At 40.6% G+C, this 25,401-nt stretch overlaps 2 protein-coding genes across 4 annotated transcripts in view; both read left to right on the forward strand.

The window, feature by feature from the left end:
• deptor (DEP domain containing MTOR-interacting protein) overlaps positions 1–8,862 on the forward strand; it is a 28,392-nt gene extending 19,530 nt beyond the window's left edge. Inside the window, exons 8-10 of one of the 3 annotated variants that reach the window (XM_029452336.1) lie at positions 459–529; positions 1,003–1,107; positions 1,580–1,714. In XM_029452336.1, the coding sequence (XP_029308196.1) occupies positions 459–529; positions 1,003–1,107; positions 1,580–1,591 (188 nt within the window). In that variant the 3' untranslated portion in view covers positions 1,592–1,714. Of the gene's footprint in view, positions 1–458; positions 530–1,002; positions 1,108–1,579; positions 1,715–5,644 lie in introns of those variants that run through there. The other 2 variants (XM_029452335.1, XM_029452334.1) reach the window with 2 other exon arrangements.
• An 8,309-nt stretch (positions 8,863–17,171) lies between these two features.
• Positions 17,172–25,401, forward strand: part of col14a1a (collagen, type XIV, alpha 1a) — a 126,159-nt gene continuing 117,929 nt past the window's right edge. The window contains exons 1-2 of the mRNA XM_029452333.1: positions 17,172–17,307; positions 18,774–18,889. Coding sequence (XP_029308193.1) covers positions 18,796–18,889 — 94 coding nt within the window. The 5' untranslated portion in view covers positions 17,172–17,307; positions 18,774–18,795. The remainder of the gene's footprint in view (positions 17,308–18,773; positions 18,890–25,401) is intronic.

Consider the following 25,401-nt stretch of genomic DNA (forward strand, 5'->3'; position numbering starts at 1 on the left):
GCGGCTGAAGTGAATTTGTAAACTTTTTGTTTCATATTTATAAAGCAGTGTGTACAGTTAGTTCTGGTTTATAAAGCTCAATCTTTGCACATTGGCCTTAAAGAAATCCTGCTGTTTTATAGCACCTTCAGTAAAGTGTAATTCATTAATTTATCACACTTGTACCTGTAAACCATAATCATCAGTGATATCTCTGTCATCAAACCTCAGAAAGGTAATCAGTAATGAAGTTGGATGAGGGGAAGGGGATCTATACTGTTTCAGGAAGCAGCGAGCCTCCAGGCCTGTTCGCATGTGACTGACATTATTAGCACTTTCTACACACTTTTTAACTAACAACATTATGTCTGGGTGTTTTTAGTGTGTATGTGTGTGAGCATGTCTATGTCTGTTTGCATATGGATGCACATTCTCACGGTAGTAAGTTACATTTTGTGTGTTTGTGTTTCTCTCAACAGTTCTGAAAAGACAAGTGAGTCCAGAGGAGCTGCAGACACCAGGAGGACCTTTTATAAAGAAGACATTCACTGTAGGACATTCACACAAACACACACGCACACACACAACTGAGTTCTAACAAAGACTTCTTCAGCGAGGGTGTTACACATTCCCTCTCGCACACACACACACTTGTAGATACATGAGGCAGTCATAAGTCATGTGCATATGCAGGAAGCTCCGACACGTGTCTCAGATGAATGTGATCACCACAGGATGCAGAATGAGTATAGCTCTCCCAAGAATACTAACATTTGAATACGACAAGGGACATAAATATTATGTGTATACAGTCATTCATAGACATGGTTTTAAAGTGTCACAATGTTTTGTTCTTGACTTTAAAGGAACAGTAAATGAATCTTACCACAAAGGTCCACTTACTAACTACAACCACACATTTAGCAAAATGTGGCTTTGGTTGAATACAAACTGTGTGCGTTTAAAAAAACAAACTTGACTTGTCATGGTATCAACATTTCATGTCTTCTCGTTGTTCCTCAGATCGTAGGTGATGCTGTGGGCTGGGGCTTTGTGGTGCGAGGCAGCAAACCGTGTCACATCCAGGCTGTGGACCCTGGTGGACCTGCAGCTGCTGCTGGCATGAAGGTAAGGACTGGGGAGATGTATGGAGACTTGAAAGCAGCGTGAGCTTCCTCCACATCTTCATCCATTGGCTAAAAATGTGAAGAAAAAAAGCAGGGTAGATGTCACAGTTTGTAGTGTAAATGAACCAATATAGACTAAAGGTTAGATGAAAAGGGCTTGCAGTTCTTGCTTAGCACGACGTGTTACTGTATGTAATCGGTTGCGGCTGCAGTGCCGTTGGAGACATTTGCCTTTTTGTCTTCCGTGATTTTTATTTCTCTCTTCATGATTGTGAACCCACAGGGCAATATGAGGAAGCCCTTTGGTTTTTAAGTCTTAGAGATTGAAATCAAAACTTAATATTTGCCTCGGATATCTGAGATAGCATCTTCTATGCTTGGTTGCTCAGTGCTTGTTTGAGACGGTTTTTTTTTATTAATAAGAGTGGGTTGTTACGTCTACACTTGAATAAATACATACTGTTATATTTAAGTGCAGACTGTGAGAGAAGACGAGACAAGACAAGAATGAGTACAGGCACTTGTACGGTAATGAAGAGGATGAGCGGAGAGGAGCTGTAAAAGCAGGAGAACTGTTGAGGGAGGAAAACGGTCACATTGAGGGAAAGCAGGGCAATGGTGGCTCTGCTGCCATAGCTGGCATATGCAGGCAGAGTGGCAGCAAGGAATCCTGGGAATGTAGAGTATGGCGACTTCAACCACAACATGGAGAGAGGATGAGAGAGCAAGGACTGAATGAAAAAAAACCAGCAGGAAAGTGGAACAGAGAAACAAATGACTTGGAGAGGAAACATGAAGATATTAAGCACAAACTATTGGTTAATAGCGTTTGAATAAATGACAAACCACTGCTCATGTCCAGTGGATACTACAACTTATAAAGTGAACATTAAAATGTTTCTTAAGGCTTTAAGTTTCATCTGTTAAGTGAGAAGATCTGGAGCTGCAGGGTTTTTACATATGCAGTGATTTTGAAAATACCTCAAACTGGAACTGAAAAATACTGCAAAGCGAAACTGCTGTTTACTTCCCATAATGGCAGCAAATGAGCGAGAAGACGCATGAGATGAAGAGTGTGGAAGATGAGGATCTTAAGTATTAGCCCTGAAAGAGGAAACAGTCGGTGGAAATATTATCACTTCTGCTTTTGTTACTCTTAACTGTCAACGGTCACTTATGTCATATCTTATCACCATGGAAACGCGTGTCATGGTTCACAGTCTGTTATAAATGTGTCCTCATAAAGCGTGTGTCTTTATATCTTTGTTAGTGTGATTAAGCTCTGTTGACCGGAGTGTGGACTGATTGTAACGACATCATTTAACACTTTTACTCCACATTTTATCATATCATTTTCGTGTGTTTTGGTTTTTTATTTAGTCTGAAAGGTCTTTTATGTGCCGAGGGCAATACAACTGTAACAGAAGCAGAATATAAGGTTAAGAAATATGAGATTTTCATCCGCTATCATTGCAGATTACATTCCTAGTGTGCAGCGGAGTCCATTGAACTCCCTGCAGTTCCGAGAAGGTTAGTCCTGTTATACTTCACCCGAGTAGTTTTCTTGATGTGTAATTATGAAGCAGTAACGCAATCCAACAGAGGGGATGCCGTGCTGTGAGGTGTTGGCACCACAGTCCAGGCAAAAGGCCAAAGCAGAAAGTTACGCCCGGACCTCAGGGGGGAGGCAGTAAAAAGCATCATGAAAGATCTTGAACACACACAAGCTTTCAAACACTGCGTCTCTATCTTTTTCCACCTCACGTAGATGCACACATCAGCATCCTCCTGACCATAATGGATCCCAGCACTTATGTAACTCTCCAGTGCATCGCTGTTAGAGCCTCTTCTAATGCACTTTTATAAGGCAGCAGGTAGAGCAGGGTGTGTGGTTGACTCACTTTGTGTCCATTTGTGAATCCTGTCCTGTTTATGTTTGCACACCATTACGTGTGTGTTCTGAACAATATGTCCTGTTACATTATACCACATGGAAATAATCGTCAGAGTTGCTCCATTTAAAAGATTTTGAACCCTAAAATTGAATATTTAAAGATTAGACCATTTGAATGTGAATCAGGAACTAGCAGGTTTTCATTTCTAAATTATTGTAATACCACGTGTAAGATTATTGATATGCTGAACATACAATCCCATTTCTGAGTATATTGATTGTGCTGAGAACACACAATTATGACCAGTTGAGAAAAGCACGAAACCTCTAATAGTCTTATGCTGAGTTCCAAAACTTCCAGCTGCACGACACAGAAACTAATGTTTCTTTGGCAAGTGTACACACAAGTGAACTCTCAGCAGAGCAGCCTCCACCTTTTCTTTTCTGGCCATTTTTAACTTTTTCCTGAATAAGTTTTGTGCACAGAAGATAACTTTCAGAGACTGTTTACGGTAACCAGCACCCTAGTTACATGTTTCACTATATGATAGTGTATTGTTTTAATTAAATGCAGGCAAATATACTTTGCCTTTTAGTTGATTGTTTACCATGTACAATGTGCGCTTCCACTGTTGCGTGACGACAGACGACGGCTTCTTCATGAAGTCAGGGTGTATGGATTTGCCCCGAGTTTACAAGTAAAAACTTGAGTACTTTATTCTTGCTGAGACCCTGAAGTTTTGACGTCACCGTGAGGATGCAAGGCAACCAGAAGACTCCAGGAAGTCTGCAGCTGCTGGCCAAGAAATCTGGCGTGTAATTCTCCCTAAAACCACAACATGTCGTTTTTACAAATTTTAACTTTTACAAAACATTTAATGTGGTAAATAGTAAACTAAAAAGCTATTAACAGGTCATCCATCACCTGATCTAATATTCTCTTCATCGCGTTATTGCTGCATGAATATCTAGTGTGGCCTTTTAGCACGTGTTGTTTATTCTCTCTCTACGTCTTCTCTTTATGCCCACTTCTGCCTTTTCCTTTCTCTGTGTGAGAGTGATTTCAACCCTCTGAGTGCAAGAAGCCATTAAATCCAGCTGGGCCCCAGCAGAGACTAACTGAAAGGAGAAAGCACCAGTGGGAGAGAAGGAGGGGGAGGTGTTAGAGTTGGAGAGAGAGAAATGAATAGAAGTGGAGAAAAAAAGGGTGTGTCCTGAGTACTTTGACTCTGCAAGTAGTCTGCATAAAAGCTGCAGAGGTTTAGATGTGATTACAGTGAGAGTCTGAAATTCCTCTGCAGCACAGGATTATCAGTCTGGGCTTTTTTCCCCTTTCCTCTATCACTCTTTTAATCCCTCTTTCCCAATATGCGCTCTGCCTCTCCTTTCCTGAAATATTTATCAAGGCCAGAAAAACATCCAATGCTTTGAGAATAAATAAATAGTAACCGGTGTGCAACATCAGTTTATGTAAGTAACAGTCAGGGTTTAAATAGATGCTCCCTGTAAAATGTTTCCTGAGTTAAGGGCCCATGAAACACATCTGTGAAAGTTTTCCTTCCGTCGTCACTCGGCAGCCTACGTCTGCGCTTTGTTGATTTATAGGTAATATAAACATAAGAGTGGTTATGTGCTTCTGTTCTCTGTGCCGTGCCTCAAACCGCGTCTGTGTCTGTGTCAGAGGACTGATTTGAGCATGGCTGTACCTGGTGTCATTTATGTCAGGCCAAACTATCAGGGTTTAAATGTTTCTCTTTGAGTATGTTGTCATTTCTGTTTTGCCTTAGTGAAGCATTGTCTGATTGCTTAAGTTTCTTGGCATTGTTAACTGCACTGTGAGTCGGCAAAAGTTTTTTTTTAAAGGATTGCTCCACCGAATGTCTTTTGAGTGTCAAACATTCATCCTCTGTACACTTACAATGTGGTTATTTTGCAGAGGACAACAGCATGGTCGGATTAACCTGTCCCAGGGCCTCGGGGCAAAAATGAGCTGCAACATTTATGCAAACAATTAAATCATTAAATGTTTTACATAGTTTGACATTTGGAAAATACGCTTATTTGCATTTTTGCAGAGAGTTGAGAAAATTCCGACCAATCTCTTGTCAGGAAGTGGAGAAACTCGGAGCTCAGACCTCCGCTGAGGTCGTTTCCATGAGTGAAAAATAATGCCTGGTGATTCTGATCCGCTCCAAATGTTAATGGTTTCTTCTTTGGCCCGTGCTTCAAGTTTCATAAAAATCGGGCCACTAGTTTTGCTGACAAACCAAACTGAAAATATGACTGCCTTACGGCGGGGAGTTATGAATCAGTTGACACAACGTAAGCCTGGAGCTTTTGAGGCCCTTGAAGCTCGAGGCAGAGGAAGTTATTAGGCCCTGAAGATGCTCCGTTTTAGGTTCACAATAGAAAAAAACATTACTTGGAACATAAAACACTTTACAATGACTCCTTAATGTGTCATATTAAGAGGATATTTAGCTGGAAACATAATTGCTCCAAACTAAAGCTATGATGAGTATGGTATGCCCCAAAGACGAAGTATTACTTGTTAGTCCTTTAGTTCTCTCTTCCTCTCATGTCTCTCAAGTTGAGAGCATTAAAGCCAAAGCATCAATCTCCTCTCTGTCTGTCTTTTCTTTAGGTGTGTCACTTTGTGGTGTCGGTGAACGGGCTGAGCGTCCTCTCTCACGACTACCGGACCGTCAGCAGCCTGATCCTGACCGGACCCCGGACAATCGTCATGGAGGTGATGGAGGAGGCATAAGTTTAAGGAGTGCCATGACAGAATCTCTCATAGATGAGTAGTGCAGTAATAATACGGGGACGGTTTAGTACTTGACCTCAAAAACCACAACAGGACAGAGCAACGCGGACGACTTGAAACCCAACTCGCACTCTATCGGTTCCAAAGGTGGAGGACTGAGAGACGGAGTGTGTTCAAGAATGTGTGTTTCCAAGTCCAGTAAATTATTCAACCAGTAGACAAAACACGCAGGTTGTACTTTATTTTTTTTCTTTGAATTTAGAGGCGCACACATAAAAAGGTGAGGTGCAACTGCTTCAATGTGCCCACAAAGACTCTGTGTTCATGAAGAGGCCCCAGACTTTATGTGTGGACTACCCATGTTCCCTGTTCCCTGTTCTGAACCAGAACTGTTTCAGGAATCTTTTTGCTGAACATGACAAGGATTCAAAGAATGAGATGAAGTTTGTCATTACAACCAGGAGATGACCAAGTGCAAGCTGAAACCAACAATAAGGAAGAATATTTCATGCTGACAGTCAATGACCTCTCCCCCAGTTAGTTTCCATCGAAGCTCCTGATGGCTCAACGCTGTCCTCTGCTGGGAGAGACCGGAAGACACAGAGAGGGAGCATTATACTGCAACGACCTTAATCACAAAATCTGAATTCTTTGTTTTTTTGTTGTTTTGGGAAACCAGTGTCTTTAAATAGAAGAAAAAAAGACCCTTCCCTTGTCGCGTGAAAGAAATTAACGAATAAATTGATACCCAGGTAGATTTACATGTAGCTGCTAGAATTAGTTAGTTTACCTAATAAAAGTGCAGTGCTAAACTGTATGTGACATTAACAGGCACAATGTATATAGAAAAGTAACAAAAGACTTAACGCACAAACGCACTGAAGTCCTGCTTTAGAAGAAGCCTCATTGTTGTGCAAATTTCAAGAAGCTACAGCACTTACAACATCTTAGAGACTTTTCAAAACGTTTTTTAAAAGGATTATTTACCCCTGATTTCTATTGGTGTCTTTTAGTTTTTTAAGATGACACATGATTTGAAAGCCAGAAACGTCCGCAATGACATAAGATGTCATTATTTGTTTGTTAAAAAGAATAAGAATAAATCTTCTCTATCATACATGCTATTGAGATGTTCTTAACTTTAAAATATTAGGAAGAATTAGGAATTATTTTATATAAAGTGTTTTTCATACCAGTGGCAACGCCAAATAAATCTGTGACTATAATGGGAGTCGTGTTATTCCAACCAGATTTGATTTGGAAACTCAAAAGACTTGTGAACCGTAGATTCAGTTGACTATAAATATAGAAATTGTATCTATATATTCTTTAATGTTGAAAAATTAAAGGTTGAATAACTACATGAGCACTTGAGCTATTAAACATGTGTTTTCAATTGACAAAAGCACTCTTTAAAAAATAATAATAATTTTTAATATGCATTTATATGTATGGGGACTCTGGAAAGATCTTGTAATTATTTTTTTCAATGCAATTTTTCACTGCTGTGAGAACCACAAACTAAGTTTAATTCACCTCCAATGTACTGGAGTGGCAGCAGAGAACTTGCAAACCTTATTATTTGGTTGAAACGACTCTTAAAAGTGTTAACTAAAGGTTAACTGTACTAAAGCAGGCTCGACGTTTTAGATAAATAGATTTGTACATCATTAGCCTCCAAAATATCATCAGAATTAACTTATGTTAATAGACTGTGCCACCATGTGCTTAGACATACTAGCATGAGAAGATCATATTTAAAACTAAGTGATAATAATAAGAAGAGCATGGATATGTAATGCTCGTGTTGCTCATACATCGTTTGTAATCCATGGCTGACTCCTAAGTAAACATTGCCTGGTTAATTCAATATGTACTTAGTTTAGTCCTGAAGTGAAATTATTACTAAATACAAATGCAGTAAACTTTTTCTACTCAACATGAGCATATATTCAGGAAGTCTTTATTGCCAAACACACACTGTTTGTTACAGTAAACTGCCTCGAAGTCTCTGAAGTGAGTTATTCAGTGGACGTCTCATTGGTTTTCCCTCGATGTGCTTCGATGTTGTTCGCAGTGAAATGCATGATGTTGTTTTGGGTTTGCTGTGTTTGGAGAAATAATGGAGACCCTGGAAACAGAGATTGTAATATTCTTTGATACTTTTTGAGATTTCTTCAGTCAGCAGGTAACATGACGAAAATCACCTTTCTGCCGACATCAGTGATTCTTCTATCAAGGGTTTTCATTAGTCTACTGTAGAGACGTCATTAGTGTTCAACAGCTCATATCGACACTCGGCATGCGTTCAGTTTTTCTCTCATTAAAAACTCGCCTACCTGCAGTTTTTAAACCCAGTGTGTGTTCTTTTAACTGGGGGGTTGTGATACTGAGGAAGAAGATGGAAATTGTTGCCTGTTTGTATGAAGGCAGTTTGGAAAGGTTGATTCTTTTTTGGCAAATGGAAATGTGCAGAAGTGAAGGCAGAAGTGTCAAATATGTTTCTCTTCACATGTATTAAAAAGTCTTGAAGGAGTTCTTTGTGGTCGTTGGTTGGCTGAAACGGGTTCGCTGACTGTTCACTGCATTTGCCTTAAGACATCTTTTGCTGCTAATCCCACTTGGTGGTCATTTAATCTCTTGTTCTGTTCCCAGATCTGTTTATATCTGACTTTGTGTATTAAAAGTGTTGTAGCAGGTGATCCTGCATCAGTTCTGTTGACAATCAGTGTATTATGGACACCACCTTCAAAATAGCACAACAGCGTTTATAAAAAAAAAAAATACAAAAAAGCAACGTCTTGACAGAATGTATTTCACCACCTTCTTCATTGTGCTGTTGATATTCTCCGTTTTACACCTCAACTTTGATGATTACTTCACTCGTTTATTCAAAGGGATCATTTTTGCTTTATGTTCACCTCATGTGAGTGAGGGCGCAAACATGCTCAGTGTTTTATTTTCTTCGCTATGGGTTTGACGACAATATAAGCTCTCAGTACCACAGTCTGTTTTTGACAAAGCAGCTAAAGCTCAATCTGATGTTCTGATGTATTAAACAGTTGATTAAGTGTTTAATAAACAAACTGATTCTACTCTGTGCTTATGGTTTCATCTTCTGGACTGTTGGAATTATCATTGACATGAGTTATTAGGCTCACATTTAGGGGACTGCATGTCCACAAATCACACAAAAGCAAGTATTTAGTTTAAATGATGATGATGATGATAATAATAATGGAAACAAAAAAATATCATTATTGGAAATATAACCACAGACACAAATGGTAGTCTTTCTTTTATAATTCTATTTGGTTTCTATTTGCAAGAGCATTAATGTAATTTTTAGTGTCTTCCTAACATAAAGCTCCATATTTGGCACAGTTGGATTATAGGGAAAACTTTACCTTCAGATGCAGATAAAGAAAATATCCTTCTCATATTTTCCTTCTTTCTCACATGGTTCACAAGGTTACAGTAACATGTAGCTTAATCTGTTAATTCATGAAATATTGTATACTTTTATAAGTCTATAAAGTGTTGAGGGCTCACAAGTAGACGTTGCATTTTAAGAGTCTTCAAGACGAAAAAAGTCTTGAGACACAAAAAAAATCTGAGATGAGGGAAAATGTCAGGAATACAAAATGAAACGCTGCATGTTTAAGTTGAACACAAAGCCTACTCTGTAAATACCATGTCTGGTTGTCCTCCCCTCCTGTATTGGCCAAATAAAAATATGACACGCTTTTTCTATGTTTAAGAGGCACTACCAAAAGGCTACCAACAGGGGGCGCTGCTGTACTGTAGCACACGATCTGCTCTCTATGTCCCTCCATATCGCAGCCAGGATGGACTTCTTCAAGGGACCATATACTTAATAGAACAACTTGCAGAGCTTTGTTCTGGTCTCCGTGTGAATACGATCCACTGGAATAACAAATATTTGTAATCCAGCAGCAGAAATAGCAAGAATGATATTATTATTGTTGCTGTGTGCTCATATTACTCTATTACTTGTATCTACTTTTATGTCATTATTTATTTATTTAGGTGTTACTGACATTAGTAACTGCATAGCTATACGATCTTCTTAACTGTCTGACCCCTCTACAGGTTTCCCCTGGACTGATAGTCCTGACCTCTGACCTCTGACCTCACACACATCTGACATCTCACATAATGACAATAATGTTTTAATGTTGACCTATATCTCACAGTCTTGTTATTTTGTTATTTTATTGTCTCTCTCTCTCTCTCTCTCTCTCTCTCTCTCTCTCTCTCTCACTCTCTCTCCTCGTCTTTCTGTCTCTCCCTCTTTCTGTCTCTATACCCTCTAGAAAGACTGACAGATACCCTAACTAGAGTAGCCCTTATCAGACGAGACCATCTCCACCTTTCAACCATCCGACACCTCCACCTTTATCCATCTATTCATTGCATTCACACATCCATTGATTAGCTCAGCAACCAACCTTCCTGTCACCTCCATCCATTCATCTATCTGTTGTGTGTTTTTCTGCTTAGTAAACAAACTGATACATACACATAGGAAATGAGAAACTATTACACACACACGCGCACAGCACACACACACACACACACACACACACACACACACAGAGCGACTGCCTGCTGGACAGTTTTTTGTTTGAGGGAAAGATCAAAAAGAAAGAGATGAGGGAATTACATTTGAACCTCCAGTGATTCAACTAATAAAGACATTTTTATTAGCAAATTTTGTTCTTTTCATGGGCCTTTAGAGAGAAATATGGTGATGCTTCGCACACTGCCAAAGTTACTGAAGGAGTCCAATTCTAACTTTGGCCAACATAATAAAAATGTGTGCGCTCAGAAAAGCCTGGGATGATCATATTAACGTTTCAAACGTCCAGTTGGTCTAATTAAAGCAACACTAATTCTGGTATTACAATCCAAGATCAAGTCATTAATACATATATCCCTCTTATGACACGGGCAGAAGCCAACATAAGAGAGTTAAGGAGAATTGTGATGTGCATTCATAGCAGGGCTTTGGTTTCATTCAGTGTGTTGGACAAGGACCAAACAAAACAATGACTCAGCGTTTCCTTAATTATGGTTAAAGTTGATGGACATTTAAAACAAAAAGTGACAAACATACAGACCATCACACCAGCTTTAAAGATTGATAAAAGCCACAGAAAAGCATGGGTTTTTATCTCCTGTGTTGGCTATCTTTTTGAAAAGTCTCTCAAACTACAACATATTCATCTTAATGCTTGGTGATATTAAGATATATGGTTTCAGGCTTTTATTATATTTTCATATCCTTTTTTTTATACATGTAATGCATTACATTATGGCAGAGCAACTAATGTAATACTATAAAAATGAAATAAGATTAACTGGAACACAATATTTTTCAAGGTTTAATTAGCTTTTTGACACAGGGTGCCAATAAGTGTGGCTGCTGCTTTGATTAAATAAAGGTTATGAGTGTTATCACATGTGGGAAATATGAAGCTTTTCCAATATTACCCAAGGAAGAGAATAAAAGACTCATGTAGCTGGATATGAGGAATGTTTCAGTGCCTACTCAGGCTGATGGACTGAATGCCTTTAAGGCATGATTACAGTGTTTTCAAGTGAATTGTCTCCTGTCCCCCACTTCCCTCCCCACTGGCGAGGAGCTCAGGACAAGTCACAGCAAGCAGAAATGTTAGCCACCTGCCAAATGCTTCTGGGATTGTGACTGACCGCTCTGGGAGTTTGGCTTGCCACTCTGGCAGCAACTCACCTTTTGTTCAACTGGTATTTCCTTTTCCAAACTTATTTTATCAACTTAAATTTTACCAGGTGGGTCTGAACATCACAAATGGCCTACACTTGATACTGTATGGGTACTGGAATGATATTTATTTTTAGGCCTGATTAGGATGCAAGTGCATGATTTAGAGTACTCTAATTCACGGAGTACTAATGCTTGTTGGACCATGGTAACATGCTGCAGGTTCATGGACGTCTTCAGGGCTGGAGATGGAAGAACAAGACTAAAGCTAACGACTCCATGAGGCTGAACTTAGACAAAGCTGTGATTTGAGCTAAATGCTAATGGCAGCATGCTAACGTGATCACAATGAAAATGCAGGTAGCAGGTATAACGTTTGCCTTGTTCTTCAACATAGTTTGGCGTCTTAGCAACTCTAAAATTGATTAATTAGTAACATGCATAAACTAAAGTTAAGGAAATGTCATTAGTTGTGCAGGTAGTTTGTTCTGATGATAGCGCTTCATGAAAAGTTATAGGATCACCAGAGTTATTACAATTCATCCTGATGGGACCATGAAAGTCTGCACCACATTTTCTGTTTTTAAACAAATAACAGTATTTTCTTTAAAATAGGTGTCAGTTTAGCAGTCCTCTGAGGACAGCAGGTCTGGTACCAGATGACAAACCGGCTAATAACGGTGACTCGTTGGCATAATCAGTAGGCTGCGGACACTTCAGTCTGCTGTTGCCCTCATATTAACCTGCTGTTTGTTATTAACACGGACCTCTAAAGAGAGCTGTGTGTGTGTGTGTGTGTCTGTGTGTGTGTTTGTGTGTGTGTGTGTGTGTGTGTGTGTGTGTGTGTGTGTGTGTGTGTGTGTGTGTGTGTGTGTGTGTGTGTGTGTACGCGTGTGTGTGCGCGTGTGTGTGTGCGCATGTGTGTGTGTGCGCGTGCGCACGCATGTGTCCAACAGAAAAAAGGTTGAAAGTCACAGCATGTGGTGTGTGTCAGTGTGTCTGCCTTCATGTGAGTGTGTACACACGTCCTTGTGTGTGTCAACTCTGCTTGAACTGGTCCAGTTCTTTTTCTTGAGTTTTTAAGACAAACAAACCATGTTTCTTCTGCTGGTTGAAATGCAGCACATTGTGTGTGTGTGTGTGTGTGTGTGTGTGTGTGTGTGTGTGTGTGTGTGTGTGTGTGTGTGTGTGTGTGTGTGTGTGTGTGTGTGTATGTCACGGTGATGTCTTACAAATGTAGGGCAGGGGGCTTCGGGTGTGTGTGTTCATGTGTGAAAGGAAAAGAGAGTGAAAAGTGTCAGAGGTCTTTGTTTGAATGTAGTATTAAGTGTGTTTGCAGAAAGCAGACTTTTGTCACTGTGCGTGTTTCTCTCTCTCTTCTTTCTTTCTCTCTCTCTCTCTCTCTCTTTCTCTAACTATCTCTCCCTCTCTCTCTCTCTCTCTCTCTCTCTCTCTCTCTCTCTCTCTCTCTCTCTCTCTCTCTCTCTCTCTCTCTCTCTCTTTCTCTCTCTCTCTCTCTGTGCAAACGTCTGACTTGACAAACATAAATCAAATAAAAAAGCAAAACCCACATTATTGCTGCAGCTTCTAAATTGCAGAAGGTTGCCATTTTTACTTCTATCAACTTTTTGTGAAGACAAACCATTTTTTCGTATTAATAAAGGTAATATTGAGAAGAGAATGTGCTGGTCTCTTACGCTTGCTGATTAATATCTTGAAAAAACCATTTGTCTTTCACACAGTTCAAGCTTAAACATGCGTTTGTATAAACACAGATGAGGTGGTTCCTGTTTCCTGGGAGAAATCCTCTGCTAACAGGAAATGATGCTTTCTTTGTTGGTCAAAGCCAACAATAGTGGCTTGTTTCTAATAATTATAGGAAGGAAGAGGAAACACAGGAGGATGCAGTGGAGTTTGATCATTTGATCATCACTACAAAATGTTTGTTCAGTGCAAACACCAAAGAAATGATTCCTTATTACAGACGATGCCACCAAAGTAGGAAAACAACTGTTATGTGGATTATCAGTTTAAAGGCTCTTGACTAAGGTGCTGAAAATATCTTGCCTCTTGAAAGTAAAAAAATATGTTAAAAGTTATGTGCATGCAGTTTCAATTTTAGGAAATAAATTGTGTTTTGTGTGCGTAACAGTTCCCTAAACCTTCTCAGTGTCAGACCGAGTATAATTGGCTGTCAAAGTTTTTACTTTTTATCTATATTGTCTTGACACAAAGTTTCTTGCTGCTGTACTATCCAGGTTTTAAAAGTGGGAGATTTGTCACATATCACCTGAATGCACACAGAGTAAGACAGCTGATCTAAACTGCACACATTTTTCAATTTCCTTAGTGGAATAAGTACAAATGAACAAGGTAAAAAGATTCCCTGCATGCCACAGACTTGTATGCAGACTTGTTTGGCAGGAATCAGGAGGTATTTGTTGCACTGGGATGACTTTAGAAACTTTATGAGGCTTCACAGTTTGACCATATGGCACTGGGCTAAATGACCTGTGGATCAACTCTACCATGTGACTGATGCATTTATTCATCAGAGCCACAGTTGGGATGGACAGCGAAGGCAGACAGGTAGACAGGAGGAAGGTGAACAGATTAGGAGCAGCATGAACGAGGGAGAGAACAAGAAGGACAATAAGGAAGAAATAAAATAATAAAGGGACACATAAATATGGGAACACAGAGGGAAGACATCAAGATAAATGAACAAATGACAAAAGAAAGGGAGGACATCCGCATGGTTCATCCATCGGACAGGTCTTCCGGTCTGTTGGCCTGTTGGCCTGTGTCCTTAGAGAGAAGCTGTCAAACAAAAGCCACCTGGGACTGCAGCCACTTAGAATACAAAGTTAAACCAAAAATTACTGCACATTAATTTTCTCATGACTTACAGTTTCAGCCGACCACATTCTAACTGTACTGGTTTTTCAGAGAGAACAACTCCCTGAGCTGAATTAGTTTTAATGGTGCAAAGATACAGTTCATCCTAAAATCATAAAAAATATATTTTTCCTCTTACCTGTAGTGCTATTTAAAAATCTAGATGGTTTTGGTGTGAGTTGCAGATTGTTGGACATATGGGCTGTAGAGATGTCTGCCTTCTCTTGAATATAATGGAACTAGAGGGGATTCGGCTTGTGGCGCTCAAAGCACCAAAAAATGATATTCTAAAAACTCAACCGGATGTCTCTTTCCAGAAATCATGATCTGGTGATTCAAGGGGGCAAACACTTTTGTGTCAGAAATATACACCCGCCAACAGTATCACCATGCAGAAGAAAGGGTGCATCTACTCATGGAGGAGAGCCTCGTGACAGCGCAAGATGTAAACATTAATGCCGTCATCCTCATCTGAGCTGTAACTAGCTGAGTAGATGCACGCTTCCTTCTGCACGGTGAAACGGTTTGTGGGTGTAGTTCAGTAGAAAGAAAATAGTTCCTACATGAAATAGCTCTCAACAAGGTTTGTGGATTATCTTGAGTAACCAGGCTATAATTTCTGAAAAGAGACATTTCTGTTGAGCCTTTCAAATGTATTTGTTTGCCACTTTGAGCACCACAAGCCGAGTGCCATCTAGCTCCATTATATTCAAGAGAAGGCAGACATCTCTACGGCTGATATCTGCAACACTTCCCATCCAAAATGATCTAGATTGATAAATAGCTCTAGTAGTACTAGTAATAGAACTTTTGATCTTTGGGTGAACTGTCCCTTTAAAAGTGATGTTTATAATATTGGGACCACCTGATTTGACCGGGTGAATTAGAGCTATTGTCTTTGATATCAACTATTAAAGCATAGATAGCATGGCTGTAGACTCTGGCAGTCAGTGCTGTTTTTGTTTGGTGTGTGGTCTACCACAAATGGGCAACAGATGAACGGAAAAGAGACGACAGACGGACAGGAAGGGAGGAAGAGGCTGGAGGAAGAAAGAGGAGGATGGAGGGGGGAGGGCAGAGAATCCTCATCCACTTGATTACAGTGTTCGTGGCATCTGGACAGTTGTTTGGCTAAGGCGAGCGTGTGTGTGTGTGTGTGTGTGTGTGTGTGTGTGTGTGTGTGTGTGTGTGTGTGTGTGTGTGTGCGCGTGTGCGTGTGCGTGCGAGTGCTCCTGTGTAGTGCCTCAGGGACACACCTGGAGTGTAGCTATTCAGCATTTTAACTCCACCTGCCACTGGCACATTTCACCGGCCTCGGTTTCCCATGACTCTCTTTCTCCCCCCCTCAGGGCAAGTCACAAAGTCTCTTCACCCACAGAGGAGCCGAGTCTATCAACAGGCTTGCAAAGGGCACTCAAGGCCTTTTCTCAATAGAAAAAAGCACTGGCATTGATGGTTTGATATTTTTCAAAATACTCTTATTAGTTTTTTTTTGTCAAGAGTTTGATGAGAAGAAAGATACCACTCTCGTATTTGTCCATTAGATATGAAGCTACATCCAGGAGTTTATCTTATCTTACCGTAAAGACTGGGGGTAAACAGATCGCCGGGCTCACATATCCCATCATAAATCTGAAACTTGTCATTTTTTCACTTGGATTTCTGTAAAGATTGAACAGAAATAGATGTGGTGTGTTAGTTTGTGAGCTTTAGAGGTACTGATAGGCAAAATTATTTTTTTTACTTTTGGACAGGGCCAGGCTAACTGTTTCCCCCTGTTTTCACTAATCACCCCCTGGCTGTAGCTTCATATTTAACAGACAGACACATGAGAGTAAGATTTCCCAAAATGTCTATTCCTTTGAAAATGTCAGCTGACTGATTCACCTACATAAAGACTATGGTTTGCTGAGGAAAATATTGGACAATTTGATAGATAAATACAGCACGAAAAGTTCTAAACAATATTTTATACATCACGACTCCTGTCAGGAATAAGTCTTATTTTATGATCTTTTATATATATATATATATATATATATATATATATATATATATATATATATATATATATATATATATATATATACAATCACCCAACAGGTAGCCTACAAGATTACTGTTCTGTGCTTAAAACAAGTAAAGTGATCTGCAGTCATTAGAGGGGTCCATTCGCAATATCTCAGTTATAACTGAATTTGGATATTTATGGATATTTTCGTGATGGAGAGAAACTGTGACTTGAAATGTTTCATGCAGCTTTACAGCTCAGATTTTAAATCTCACTTATAGCCGGAGTGAAAACCTTTGTCATTGTGTCTTTAACATCGGAGCACAGCATAGAATGAACACGCACCTGCCCCAAGCGCACTGAGACATTTTCTGCCGGACTTTTTTTCTACAAGTCAAACGCACAAAAAACGAGTTTCAGCAACGACTATGTGGCTCCTTTAAAGCCACTGATTCCGGATATGTGCCCACGACAAGTCCCGTCGTGAACGCGGAGGCGCACAAAGGGCCCCGAGGGACTAAAGCCGGATTGAAACCTGCAGGTTGGCAGCGGAGGCTTTTGCGCAGCGGCACTGGGTCTCTCTCTCTCTCTCTCTCTCTCTCTCGAAGGAGAGGGTTGGGACAGGGAGGGATAGCTGGGGGGGATGGCTGAATAACGAGGAGAGAAACACCCACTCTGGACTGACCGAATTGTATCCGGAGAGAAGGAGTGAGACAAAAAGAGAGAGAGAGAGAGAGAGAGAGAGAGAGAGAGAGAGAGAGAGAGAGAGATAGTAGGAAGAAAGAAAGAGGAAACCAGCAGTCTTTGGTATTCACAGGATTTCTTTTGGGGATAAAAGGACGCTTTGAATTGATGACTGGAGAGGTAAAGGCGATTTCATTCATTGTGCATGTGTGAGTGAGTCGGTGCGCGGCGCTTAATTAGTACGACTTATTTTGAAAATATCTGATAGTTTGACCCAAATATGTCTGAGAAACTTGATTTAAACCAGTCAGTAGCACTTTGGAATAATCACTGGAGACAGATCTTGGAGATCCGGTCAATTCATCAAACTTGTGCAATCTCACAGGCAGGTGGAGAAATGCTGATTTGATTTTGGCATAAGACAATTTTCCGAGAATAAAATAAATGCGTGCAAAAGTCGTAAAACTGTATTCCACAAATAGCCTTTTAAAAGCATGCACATAGACTGCTTCAGTTTAATGAGGGCGACGCCTTTACCCTGGTTTTCATTAACCAATTAACCAGTTGCAAGTTTGCCCTTTGGACTGTAGAAGGAAATGACTCAAACTGAAGACAATAGAAACTTTCTGGATTAAAGTTATATAGATTTGGCGACAATATGCGTTTATGTTTCATCACATGAGTAAAGAGAGAGAAATATTTAATTTAACCTCACTCTCAATTTAGCAAGATTAACGCTCGTGTGTGTGTGTGTGTGTGTGTGTGTGTGTGTGTGTGTGTGTGTGTGTGTGTGTGTGTGTGTTAGATGGACACTCAGAGAGATTCATTTCTGTTTAATCTTTCTCATTTCCCTCTTCATGTCCTGCAGGCTAATTTATGAAAAAAGAAATCAATCCTATTTCCTGGGGTATTTTATGCTTATGAATATGCATTGTCATATTTCTGGCCTTTTGACACAGTCTGAAGGAGCTGGACGTCATTTCAATACCACCACCTGAATCCTGAAACTACTTTTGTTGCACGTGCTGTTTTATTCAGCGAGTGTGTGTTTCCCAAGGAGAGATATGTTAAGTATGTCAGTCTGTGTCCATCCCCGGTGTGTAATAATGAATGGTAGACTGGAGAGGAAGAGAGGGTGCAGGGAACAAAAAAGTGAGGAGTGACAGAAGGAGATAGTGAGAAGAGGAGAGGAGCTGTTGTGTTTGCCCTCGCTGGACTGTCAATCAAACTGCTCTCTCCATGTCTGTCTATCACACTGTTTGTCCTCCATCTTTTTTTCTGTCAGCTCTTTTGTTCATTTCATCTCTTCTCTTCCCTCAAACAAAGTCCTCTTCTGTTTTAGCCCCTAGTGTGGGCGGGAGGCTCGACCGCTGCTCTGCGGTCAGTCTAGACTATCAAACTGCTGCTCTGTAATTGTATCAAAGTGGATATTAAGACAGGAGTTAACTGATTCCAGATCAGCGTTTTGGGGTTGTGTGGGCAAGGTGGGTCTTCTCAACCCACAGAGCCTTTCTGCAGCTGAATGGCATTCATGAAATCAGTGAAATTCCCATGTCCTTCTGTCTGACTGCCTTTCTTTCTTTATCCCTCTGTGCTTTGCATCTTCTTATTTTTTTCTCAACATAATCGTCCTTCTCTCCGTGCAGGTCTAGACTGCTGGTTGTGAGGATGTTGTCAACGGGGCAGATTAGGTGGTGCTTGTGGGCTCCGCTGGTGTTACTGGCCCTAGTTTCCCATTTCCCCTCCAAGGCACAGGGTCAAGGTAAGTTTTTATTCCTCCTCCAGGTTTTCTCTCTCTGCTTCTCACCCTCCCATCCCACATCCCTTTTCTTTGCTTTTAAGTCTTCCTTCACTTCCCACCGTCCCCAGCCAACCTCTCCCCTTTTGTTCCCGTCATCACTCTTCTCCCCTCACCTTTCTGCCCTCCTTTATCTCCATATATTTCCCCTTCCCTCACATGACCTCTCTGCGTCTTCTCCTCCCCTGTCGCAGCATCATTCCTCCCTCTGCTGTCTCTCTGTTTGATGTACAGGCTCAGCCAAATCAGATTACATCACGCTTGTGATCATATCACCTCAATATCATCATGCCATTTCACCCTGGCAGCATGGCAATGCTTGCAACCCCACTGCCGATGGTGCCATGCTTCAGAAGGGGTTTAATGAATGTGTTGTAACGGTGCGCCTCAAGCTGTGATGATTTGCTTTGCGATGTGCTGCCTCCAGTGTGCATCGCAATCAACCTCACCTCGGCTAAACTGATTTATTCATACTGAGTCTCGTCAAAAAGTGTGTTGTCTGTCTTGTTTGTGCAATGTTTTTGGTCATGGATGTTAAAAACCCGGGATTAACGCTTAATCCGAAACACACTTTTGAGTTGAACATACTGTATGTTAATATGACATTATGTGGCATTATCAGCATATCATGTGTTAATATGTAACAGATGTGGGTTTTTCTGAATGAGACTCCTGCTCCTCCCTAAGATCTGTGACTGTAATACGGTTACTTTATTAGCTTTAGAGCTTAAACCAAAAATACCCAGTAATCTTTTCTTATCATTTGAGCAAGACCAGGAGGTTAGGTGTGTGTGTGTGTGTGTGTGTGTGTGTGTGTGTGTGTGTGTGTGTGTGTGTGTGTGTGGCTCACATTCCTTTCAGGATGTGGTGTTAGAGGCGCAGGGAAGCAGCAGGTCTTGTTTAAAGGAACACTACACATAGAAATCAAGATATTTTCTCACTCTCTGAAGTTGTTCAAAATCAATAGTCCACATTTGATGCAAACCTGAATGGATCTCTGTATTGTAGCTTTATGTTTATTTACCAGTTGAAGTCCTGACTAAACAGCGATTGCTTAGAAACGAAAGAATGGGGTTTCTCCTTTCTTCTGTTTTTCTCCTCATTTAGTTCTTCGCTCTCTCCTCGCCTGTCTCCGCTCCCTCCATCCTTCCCGCTCTGTTTTTTTTCTCAGTTATTTTTCTCGTCTCTGTTACCCCCCTTCTTCTTTTCTCTCTGATTCCAAATCCCAAATTCTGTAGATCACGTTTCTTCTTTGAGGCAGACATAAACGTGAGGTGAGACAGAAGGGTGACAGCATAAATTAGGCTTTGATTTTATCCCAGCAAATCACAGCAGAACATGGACCACCTCCCAGACACTATGGGAACGCTCCCATAGTGTCTGGGAGGTGGTCCATGTTCTGCTGTGACCCTGTACCCTGCTCAATCCCTTCATTAGGGAGCATGTGATAGCCGTCCCTGTAAACTGCAACATCTGGTCAGACGGGATTTATACTTGAGGATTAGTGTGTGTTCTACCCATTGAGGATGTTTGTATATACAACACAAATGTCTGGATATCGTCAGGAACTCCCAAAGAGTGTTCAGAGATCAGGAAGGGTTTCTCTGCAAGAAATGACTGATGTAGAATACATGTAATACATTACTTTTACACGTTATAATATACACAGTGGCAGTGCTGAAATGAAAATAATATAAACTTCACTTGATCATTTGCAACACCGTCTCCTACAAAACAGTTTTATATATTTCAAATGAACTTTGTTAAATGCGTTGAGAGGGAAATGTAATAGCATTAATATGCAGCGTTTTTTCCAACATTACTGAAGTGAAACTTCCTTAAATCAAAATGTCATGCATCCCGTCTCGTGCTTCAAGTCAGGGATTACTTTTTCAATATTTACAACAATATAGAGCAGCATTTATACACACCTGTAAATTAACAGGTGTGTAGGAGAAGACCAAGGGTTGACAATGCAGAACAAAAGACTCCCGCACAATATCCTCTTCACTTGCAGACAGAGATCTTTAATAATAACGTTTTGGTACACAGACCTTCATCAAATTATTTATAAATGAATAATCTGATGAAGGTCTTTCTACCGAAACGTTGTTATGAAAGATCTCTGTAACGGCAAGTGAGGAGGACACTGTGCGGGAGTCCTTTGTTCTGCAATATAGTATACAACAACACGTTTTTAGTGCTTTGAGTTTTCTTTTTTTAGTTTTGCAGGTATTTGTTCGCAAGCCATATTTTAACCTAATGGTGGTGCTAGAAGAAAAGTCCAAATAAAACTTTTAGGACATACTTTTTTGGACAACACAGTCTGCACTGCATGTGAAGCTTCAGTTAGACTTCACTGTGGGAACGACTCTGATACTGAATACAGAAATTGAACAGCGTGCAACACAGTGGGTTGTTTTTTGTTCTCTGGCTACCTTGGCCAGGAGAAGTTTTAAAAAGGGAAATTTAAATTTTGTTCTCTGCTCACTTCAGAGTGTTTCCAATGCGGCAGCAACAAAAGCAGTATAGATGGAGGAAAGATGAGTGACGGTGGAAGTTTGCCAGCGTTACATCTGTTTTTCTCATGTCTCATTGTTAATGAAGCATTTTTTGTATATGCAGTTCTGTTCCCTAGATGAGTCCGGTAGTCATTGTAGAGATGCTAAATGTGTGTGTGTGTGTGTGTGTGTGTGTGTGTGTGTGTGTGTGTGTGTGTGTGTGTGTGTGTGTGTGTGTGTGTGTGTGTGTGTGTGTGTAGTTAATTATTGTAATTGATTTGGTTGATTGTCTGACAGCCCGGGTCAATACCGTGCTTCAGGACACATCACAACAGATTATGTGTTTGAGAACGCATTTACAAAGATGTTGCACATTTGTGTGTGTGTGTGTTTGTGTGGCGAGTGTGTGTGGTTAGAGGGGAGTCTGGTGAATTAGTATGAGTGAAAGTGTTGGCCAATAATTTCAGTTGTAATCAACAGGGAGAGAAGCCAATGATGAGAAATCATTTATTCATAAACAAAAGAGAGGATGAGGTGGAACAACCTGTTTTGAATTTTAAAAATGTTAAATTATCCAAACCTCGACTGCTGGTAATCCAGCGTGTCATAATCATCAGCCACTTTGGACTCAATGGAGCATGAATCGTTGGATGTGTAAATAAACAAAATCAACTTTAATTAATAGGAACTTAAGCTGATGATGATTTTGGGTAAATATGAGGCTTTGACAATGCAGGAACAAAAAGACGGAACAATATAATAATATCACTCTGGCTATCCAGCTCACTCTTCTTCCATCAATATGCATGCATATGCCAATTTACATACTATGGGTACCACACTGTAGGTAGGAATAATGAGTTTCAGGTGAAGTATTTGCAATGTGAAAAGCATGAAATAGGATTTGAGCGTTTTGGAACATAGACAGGCCTCCTAAAATGTACAGAGTGGAATAGCATGCAGAGCCTGAAGTGGTTCATGGTTGAGTACATATTGTTGTAGTACAAAGTTGGGAATAGGCTACTTGGGTCCTGGTGTTCTTGAAATAACTGAGAAAAGCTGCCAGAGTGGTAAGAAAATTACACAGGTTTTTCCTACTTTACAACTTGATATTATTATTTTATTCTTTTAAAGGAAAAGAAGTAAATCTAGTAACACAATGAGGGCGAGAAACTAGGGGTCAGACGATCAGATAAAAAAGCTAGAAGTTTAACAAGATTATATCAAACCTGCAACAAGCTGGCCACTTAGAGACAAGCTGTAAACAGAACACTGACATTTTATCACTTTTATCACAGTCCAGCAGTTAAAGAGCAACATCTTTCATTTGGAGTCATATTTGTGTCCACATGATGAATCCAACATTTACTGAGGGACAATCCGGCACTTTAGCTGCTAATTGCTCCACTATGTTCACCAGCTAGTCACTTACTTTGTCTGCCTACTGCGTTGTTCTGGCCAAATAGTGTACAGTGGATCTTTTTTCCAGAGGTTGTTTTGCTGAAAACAGCTGCCTGCTGTGGCCAGAAAATTGTCTGATGAAAGAGATGAGAGTGAACCATAACAGTAACACTGGGACGAAAGCAAAACAATGAGCTGAAAGAAGCTATAACGTAGATTTGGAGGAAACGGCAAAGTCTTGTGATACTGTCTCCCAGAGAGTCATGTGATTTCAGAGTAAATATAAAAATATTGATTAAAGCAGCTTTAAAGACGTTATTTCACAGCCAAACTGTGTGTGAGTGAACTACAATAAGAACAGAGAGTCAAATATGAACCAGGGAATCGTCTAAACTATGTTTAAGGACAGCAACCTAGACCTGGAGATTCGGTCAGAATAGCAGAATTTGATATAATATTCTTGTTTAATGTCGATCATCTCCTGCAAAATCAACCTAGTTGTGTATTTTTATGGTGATATTTCTTTCACCGCAGGCATGCAGAATAGTATAGCTTCCTTCACCGGACTGCACATGGGGACAGATCAAGAGACTCTTAATAATCAGCCAGTCCTTAAGAGAGATTTCACACTCACACACACTCTGTGCACACACAATGCAGCAGAGAGATAAGAGTTGAGGGAAAAAGGCATCACTTACACAGGTAAAGCGGTGAAAGAGGGGAAAAGGCGTTAAGCCACTAAAGTACAGGAGTGGAGGAGTGCGGAGGAGGAGAAGATAGGATAAAAGAGCAGAGGAGAAGACAAGGGAAGGGGAGGAGAGGGAGAAGAGAGTTTAAACCCAAGGATGACAAGAAGAGATGTGATGAAAGAGTGGAGTGTTCCATGAGAGCAGCAGAGGAGATAAAAAAGAGCGGAGAGGTGGAAAGAAAAAGCCAGAGTGGATTTGGGTTAAGTGCTATCTCTGTGAGCAGAGTAGTTCTTGTACTGACGAGACGCCGGCCTCATCAAAAGACGTGTGCTGCAGCGCTGGATAGGCACTAAACACACACACACACACACTCACACACACTCACTCACTCATACACATTTCCCCCATCTCCCACATGTACAGTACGATAGCTATCTTGTGGTGACAGTGCAAGCCAGCAGTTGTCATCCGTAAATCCTGCGTATTAGTGAAGCTACTGTAGCCTGAATACTCACTGTGGAGTCAGTAGTGGGCTAATCTGTACAGAGGCAAACAGGGAATTAAAAAGGGCTGGAAAAATGAAGGGGATGTTGGAGAGATGATGAGAGACAAGAAGAGGAGAGAGAGGACGAATCAAAGGGAAGGAACGACAGTGTAGGGGAAAATTAAAAAAGACGAGACTAAATGAAGACAATGGGAGGAGAAAATGGATGATGAGATGAGAAAGATGATGGGAAGGAGAGGATAGAGAGAAGTAAGAAGGGGTGAGAGAGGAGGGGTGAAAAAAGACAAATGACACTGAAAAGAGAGATTGAGAAGAAAAATCTCAGAGAAGACAAAGAAAAGACATGAGGCAAAAAAGAGCATAAAAGGAAGGGAAGAAGAAGAAGAGAAGGGATTGTAAGCAAGAGGATGAAGAAAAGCCAACATCGAGCAGGACGGCGAGCCAAATCAGAAGATGGGAATGGAAGCTTGCCGAAGAAGTTGAAACAGAGACAAGGAACTAGGGGAGGGATAGAGAGTGTAGATGAAGCATTTACTAACTGCATCCAGGAATCCCTGCTAGCTTTCACTGCTGCTAATCCTGGGAAGAGTCATCCCTTCTTAAACTGGGGGGCGCCAAGCTGCGCCTGTATCACTCTAACCCACATCATTTCACTTCATACTGGGCCTCCAGTCAAAAGATTTTTCTCGTTCACACTTCCTACAGAGTCGGGAGATTAGAAGTTAATACTTCAAATTAGATTTTTCTTTTTAAGCATATTTGAATTAAGGTTCAGCTGCACGAGGTAAGAACATGATAAATATAGTTTTTGAAGGGATTTCTATAATTTTCTGGAGCTGGGGAGTTTGTAATGTTTTTCATTGAGCTTCAGTGGCTCAGAGATTATTTACTGGAACTAAATTGTGTTGCTAAGCAGTATTCACAAAAAGGTCTGCCAAATGGCTGGACTTGCACTCACTACGTGGAAAGAAGCTTCTGGAAGGAGCCATGGGGGGCTCGCTGAATCCAGCTGTGTAACTATTTCAGATAAATGGCTCTGGTTCGTGCAATATACTGTTGAGCTATACATACAACTCTGTAAGTTTAGGGCGGAGAGTTTAAGCCATCTAGCCCGGGTCTCTACAATATTTACGCAACGTATCTTACTGTGAGGGGATGTCTAATGCGCGCTTAGATTCAGAGAGAGTGTGAAATGTTGAGCTCTTGGATGATATTTATGGCTGTGCAGTGGTAAACAAAAACAGACGTGGCAGTTTGCGAAGGGTTATTTATATCAGAGACGCTCATGTTCTGTCAGTATCCGCAGCTATTTAAGCTATTATGTCCATATTCATTAATCATAGTTGCCGTTATTGGAAAAGCCTCCAACTCATAGACCTT

The sequence above is a fragment of the Cottoperca gobio genome, chromosome 16, assembly GCF_900634415.1.
Source record: "Cottoperca gobio chromosome 16, fCotGob3.1, whole genome shotgun sequence".
Taxonomy (NCBI): Eukaryota; Metazoa; Chordata; class Actinopteri; order Perciformes; family Bovichtidae; genus Cottoperca; species Cottoperca gobio.